At 37.3% G+C, this 6,000-nt stretch overlaps 1 protein-coding gene across 6 annotated transcripts in view; it reads right to left on the reverse strand.

Moving 5' to 3' along the window:
- The window catches only part of ZC3H13 (zinc finger CCCH-type containing 13), a 152,982-nt gene extending 149,162 nt beyond the window's left edge, over positions 1–3,820 (reverse strand). For all 6 annotated transcript variants that reach the window (XM_023513718.1, XM_012805634.2, XM_023513717.1 and 3 more), the window contains exon 1: positions 3,678–3,820. In XM_023513718.1, coding sequence (XP_023369486.1) covers positions 3,678–3,751 — 74 coding nt within the window. In that variant the 5' untranslated portion in view covers positions 3,752–3,820. The remainder of the gene's footprint in view (positions 1–3,677) is intronic.
- Positions 3,821–6,000: the final 2,180 nt, after the last annotated feature.

Consider the following 6,000-nt stretch of genomic DNA (forward strand, 5'->3'; position numbering starts at 1 on the left):
AGCTGACATTCTAATTTCTGAATTGAGGCTGTTTGTATTTTTCATGTGATCCAAAGACTGTCAATTACTTAAGCGTGGGCAGAAAAGCCATAAAATTTCCTAACTTTCTCTATAAATGCAGGAAAGATAGAAAGCCGCACTACGTAGAAAGCCATGGGGCAACATGGGATGATGAAACATAAAGATGTGTTTTGATCTGAATACTACAGTTACAGTGTTTACACATTAGCCATGTGAGAAAAAAAAAATAAACTTGCACCAAAAATAGAATGGAAAGTACAAGCACAAGGAAATAGCAGGTCACTTCACACAAGAAGTAAAGTGAGGCTCAGAGAAGGGGAGTGATTTGTCCGAGTCTGTTTGGCTAGTCCGTAGCAGATCTGGGATTCCAGACCAACTCTCCAGATCCTAAGATTTTATCTATTTTATACTCACTGCTATACTAGCCAGACTGTGAGCTTTCAATACCCATGCAACACTGCCTCTGTTCCTTCTCTTCCAAGGATTATGATTACAATTATACTCATCAGTGTCTGATACTGGTACTATAGTTTATAGGAGAAAGTTCACACTTGTCACAGTTGTGAAAGATGATTGTGAATTGAGAAAGCTAGCGAGGGCCCTTTGAACAATGGAACATAGCCCGAGGCTGTAATTTTGTTTTGCACGTTACAGTGTTTTCAGGCCACTGGTGGCCAGTTCTTTGAGATGAAAATAATTCATCATCAGGCGCTAAGTAAAAGAGCATAAGCTCGGCTCTAGGTAGCCAGATAGTATCTGAAGTCAATAAAAGGAACACTTCTGTGTTCTAATAATAATTCAGAACCTCTTTATCCTCAATCGTCCTCCAGTTGCCATTTCCTTTCCTTCTGTCCTTCCGGCTTTTCCTCACTTCTTTCCAAATAGCCTGGGCCGATAGGCAGTGCTTAGGTAATCATTGCACAGTACAATTAATGTCTCTGTTTACAAGATTCTCGCTAGTATTTTATTTTTACTCTCCGTAGTGTTTAGCTTTTAAAAGCAAGTAAATATGGAAATAGGTTTTGGGGGCTGCCTTTCTCTCTGACATATGGTATTCATGCCTTTGAAACTTTTGTGGTGGTGGTGTTGTTCTAGGGCATTTCACTGATGACATTTATCAAAGTGCACCCACAAATCAACTGCTAAAAGATTGCCTGAATACAAACTGTTATTAGGAAAATGATCACAACAAAAAAAAAAAAAACAAAAAAAAAACAAAAAACAAAACAATAACAGAGACTAGCTTTAGGAAAAGTCAATTCTCTTCGGAAGGGTTTATATTCTTGCTCCCAGAAATAATTTATCAAAGTCTGTGGCTCTGAATGAAATTAGATTTCCTTTTTAGCTCAGTGATAGGCTACTCCTAAAAAAGCAAAAGCTCAGAAGCCTGGTTAAAAAAAAAAAAAATTATTTTTACTCACAGAAAGAAAAGTCTGCCATGTTATTTCTAGAAGGGATGGGAGCCAGGATTCAGATACGTATCTGCCTATAATGAACTCCCCCCGGCCCCCATGCACAAGGACCTTCACAGTGTGCAGATAGTTCCAATGTATGATATTGGAACAAATATTGGAACAAATATTTCCAATGTATGATATTGGAACAAATATTTCCAATGTATGATATTATTTGGTTAAAATATAATTGTATTCTCATTCCTTTCTTCAGGCATAAGTATCAATCAGCTTGAAGAATATAAGCTGAAGCAAATCATAGTAAGAAAACCCAACATGAGGCCATTTTCTCACTCATTTTTTCATTGTTTTCTTTTTGTCTATTTCCCTTATTTGCATTGTATGTAGCCCCACTAAGCTGCTATATACTTACTCATTTTGAGGAGATGTGGGAAAGCTTTGGGTGGGTCTGGCTATGGGCTCTCCTATCCAGGAGTTTAGGTCACTCTGTGATGAAGATGGTGGGGAGGGTCTGCAGTCTGCACTGAATCCACCCACCCACATCAAGCTCGAGACGGCCAGTGCTGACAATGCTCATGTGGGGCTGACACTGAGACCCAGTTTAGAACAGCTAGTACAGGAGGACTGTGACATGGAACCTCCAGTCCAGGCCACCAGACTATATTCAGAACTGACTGTCTTCTCTAACTTGCTGTGACTAAATCTGACCTTCCTTCATACTGCCTTTCTTCCTAATTTCTAGATTTTTTTAGCTGAAATGAGGCTAAAGGAGGTTCAAATCAAAACTCTACGCATATTGCTTGATCTTAGGCAAATGATTTACTTTTCCCGAGGCTCTGTTTCCTCCTCGGTAAATTGTCAGTAAAGATCCCTAGAGTGTAGAATTGCAAGGATTTAAACAAATAACATTTCTAAGTGCCTAGGTCTTAGAAATACACAAGCATAGGGCAAACGTAGGTGCTTAAATAACCAAAGGTTTCCTCCCTTCCCCTTCACTGTCAATATTACTTGCCTTGATTGCAGTAACCAAGGTGAACATGTTGATATCAGCTTTGTTCCTTCCCTCTCCTCTTTCCCTTAATTAAAACCAAACATGAAGTTATGGAATATCTGAATTAGCAAGAATCTTAGAATCACACTCTTCTGATTTATTGATAAAATATAGGGACCTAAGTCACCAATTATTGCAGCAATTTTGGCCCTGATGTCAGGTAAATTATAACAATTACTTGATGATAGAATTCGTTGCTTGACACTTGACAGTCATCTTGAAAAAAAAGAATCAACCTAATACAGTTAGTTCAGGAATCATGAGTAAACACAGCTTCAGGTTCATAACTCAAGGTCCATTTTCTGAACTGTTGTCCTATGGTTATTTATAATTCAAAAAAAATTTTAGTAGAATTTTCCCTGTCTCTGATATGTTCCTTTGCCTGTGTCTTTCTTTTTTTTTTTTTTATCTTTGCATTCACTCATGCAAGGGAAAGGATCCGTCTCAGAGCTAATTGAAGAAGAAAGGGGTCATAGACAAACAAAGAAAAAAATAAGATGATTCCCGGGGAAACAATTTCAAAGACTAAACTCCTACAAACTGGCTAGTTAATAAATTACAACATAACGTGTACCCTGGAACTATTCACTCCATGTATTATATATGCTATGGCATGACTTCATTTGTGTTCTTCTTAATTTATGGAAGAAAATCCTAAGGGAATTACTGTCCTAAGCAAAGAGTTAGATATGTTCAAATATGTGCTCTTTATAACACAGCTATGCTTGCTTTCATAGTCCATGCTGAATAGCCACACATGACCCAAACCTATCTTACCTTCTCCCCCTCCCTGTGTTCCATGTACAAAAGGAAAATAAATGATCCGTAGGTAACATATTTTATAGGTGAAGACAGGAAAAAACATAAATCATGTGACAGGTTAGGGTATAAATAATTACTTTCATCAAAGATTCCATTTCTTTAATCTCCATAGCCACTGAATATATACATATCATCTGGGGTCCTCTCAGTAATAATAATACATCCAGGAAAGAAAAAAGACCCCCTCGGTAGTAAGAGTCTACTATCCGAAAATTCATTGATTTGTCAGGGCAACTTGGAAAGTTTCTGAAAGCGCTGACCTTCAAACTTCAGCATTTGTTTCCCCAGCCCAGGGCACTGAGTTGATTTGCCGTGAGGCTAACAAGTGTAGGAGCTGGCCCACCACAGTCTAGGATTCCATGGGTTACCTCTGAAACGAGAAGACATGCTGCTCCCAGGAGAGGATGATGGCTACAAGGACTCCAAAGCTACAAAGTTTCATCTCAACAGCAATTTTCTTTGCAAGAATTTACTCCGAAGAGAAAGGCCCCAAAATTGATTGCATAAGAGTCTTTTTAACACACTGGTTAAAATATAACAGGATGTTCTCTCTCATTCTTGTTGACCAATGAATCCACTTAGCTTCCCTCTCCACTCCCCAAAAGAGAAATTTACATTTGTTTAATTGGACTATTGTTTGATAACTGAATCCTCAAAAAGAATATGGTAAGAGTTGTTCTTAGTTTGGACTCTACAGAGAATGTTTAACTTCTCAGGGAAGTAAGGTCAGGAATAAAAAGACAAATAATATAACAAGATCTCGTCTGGTTTGTTGAAGAACCACAGCCATAGAATATTGACTAATGGATCATAGCCCATGTTGACAGAAGGCTCCAGTGAAGTGCTAAAAATGTCCTCCCTGGCCTCTAAGTATTTCAAAATTTTTTACTTAGCCGAAGACAAAGAAGGTGAGTTTCTGAAATTTGTGGCTTGTACAACACTGAGAGGCAGAGCTTGTGTGAATGGTCACAGAATCCCCATTCAAAAAGATTTTTCCTTGACCATATAGAACAATAAGTCCACCCATAGAAAGGAATACTTTGTCGTAGATATGTTGTGGAAGCTGGTTCAAGCAGTAAAAACATCGGGTCACTTTGAATCACATTTCTTCAAGGAAGGTTCATCATAATATCCATCGACTAATTCAAGGTGCACCAGCCAACATTTTGAAGGTAGCATCATATAACATTTTATCCAGAGTGAGATCACATCTCCATTCTATATTACCCTCTCCCCCCATTCTTATTGGTAAATGCCTTTGAATATTTTTGAGGTCAGCATAGGTAAATTTGTTAAATAATCAACTTACCCACAATGGACTTCTGAGAAGGAAAGGATTGAGATTTCAAACTTTTCCTTCTGAAAGACAAAGCTATTTATTGTAAGGTACTTAATGGATCAAGGTGGCTCCTCTACTGATACTACTTTTTCAGAAAGAGGAAGAAATAAGAAAATACATGTATGTCTGTTCATTTGTGGAGAAAGAAACATAGGGAGGATAGATCCGAAATCAATGAGCTTGGTCGCCTATAGGGGGTGGAAATTGTCATGAAAAAGATGAGGCAGGAAGAACAGAGTTGAAGAGATGAGAGGAGCAACACTTCTTTGGGTAAACCTTTTTGAAGAGTTCTGAATATTGGAACTATGTTTTCACATACTGTCTTAAAACAAGCAAACAAATCAATTTAAAAAAAAGAATACCCACAAAAACAAATGAACCTGTGTTGTAAACGAATAACATAACCACACTCAAGGAGAGAGGGGAAAATTAACCCAAGTAACCATTTTTTGAAAGATAACTTTAAAAGGAACAGTCAAGAATTAAAATGTGCTGACAAAAACGATCAGTTCTTGTGTATTTACTTTGTATCTTATGTTTCCTCTCTGGGGAAACAGAAACATAGGATATAAAATAAATGAAGAGCAGTAAAATTAATATATTTTAAATTACACTTCTTGCTGAAGCAATCTTTTAAAACCTCCTTTAGCAAAGAGCTACAGGTGGTAAAATTGTTTCTGCTCTGTATCTCCAATAAGTTTATTTTGCCCTCACCTTCAAATACTATTTGGCCGAGTGTAAGATTCTAACGTGACAGATGTTACATTGCCTTTTGGCGTCTGCCGTGGTATATGGGAATCTGCTGTCTGGATAATTCCTGTTCCCTTGTAGGTTAGTTGTCCTTTCTACTTGGAGACTTTTACGGTATTATCTTAATCCTTTATTCTTCTCTGATCCATTACTCTGGTCTAGATGTGGATTTATTTTTTATTATCTTGCTCAGTACACAGAATGTACTTTTGATCGAAGGATTTAGACATTGCTCCAATTTTGAAAAAACATTTTATTATTTTTTCAGCTATTGTATCTCTGCTAGTCTGTAAGGCCCCCACTGGAGTTCCTTCCTTGATCCATCCTTCACGTCTTGTAACCGTCCTTAAAAAAATCATCATCTTTGTCTTTGTACGCTGTGTTTTGGGAGGTTTCTCAGCACTGTTTTCAAATCCACTAATCCATTCTTTGCATCTAATTTAGACTCTATAGTCACTTGGGGTGTTAAAAAATTATTTCAGGGACTATAATTCTTCCACAACTGATTCTTTCTCGTGTTTGCCAATTTTAGTTTATATCAGCTTTTAAAAATAGCGTTTAAAATATTTGATTACTCACATTTGTATGGGTATAATTCCTTC

Source organism: Otolemur garnettii, unplaced genomic scaffold, assembly GCF_000181295.1.
Source record: "Otolemur garnettii isolate 467f Iridium unplaced genomic scaffold, OtoGar3 scaffold00043, whole genome shotgun sequence".
Classification (NCBI taxonomy): Eukaryota; Metazoa; Chordata; class Mammalia; order Primates; family Galagidae; genus Otolemur; species Otolemur garnettii.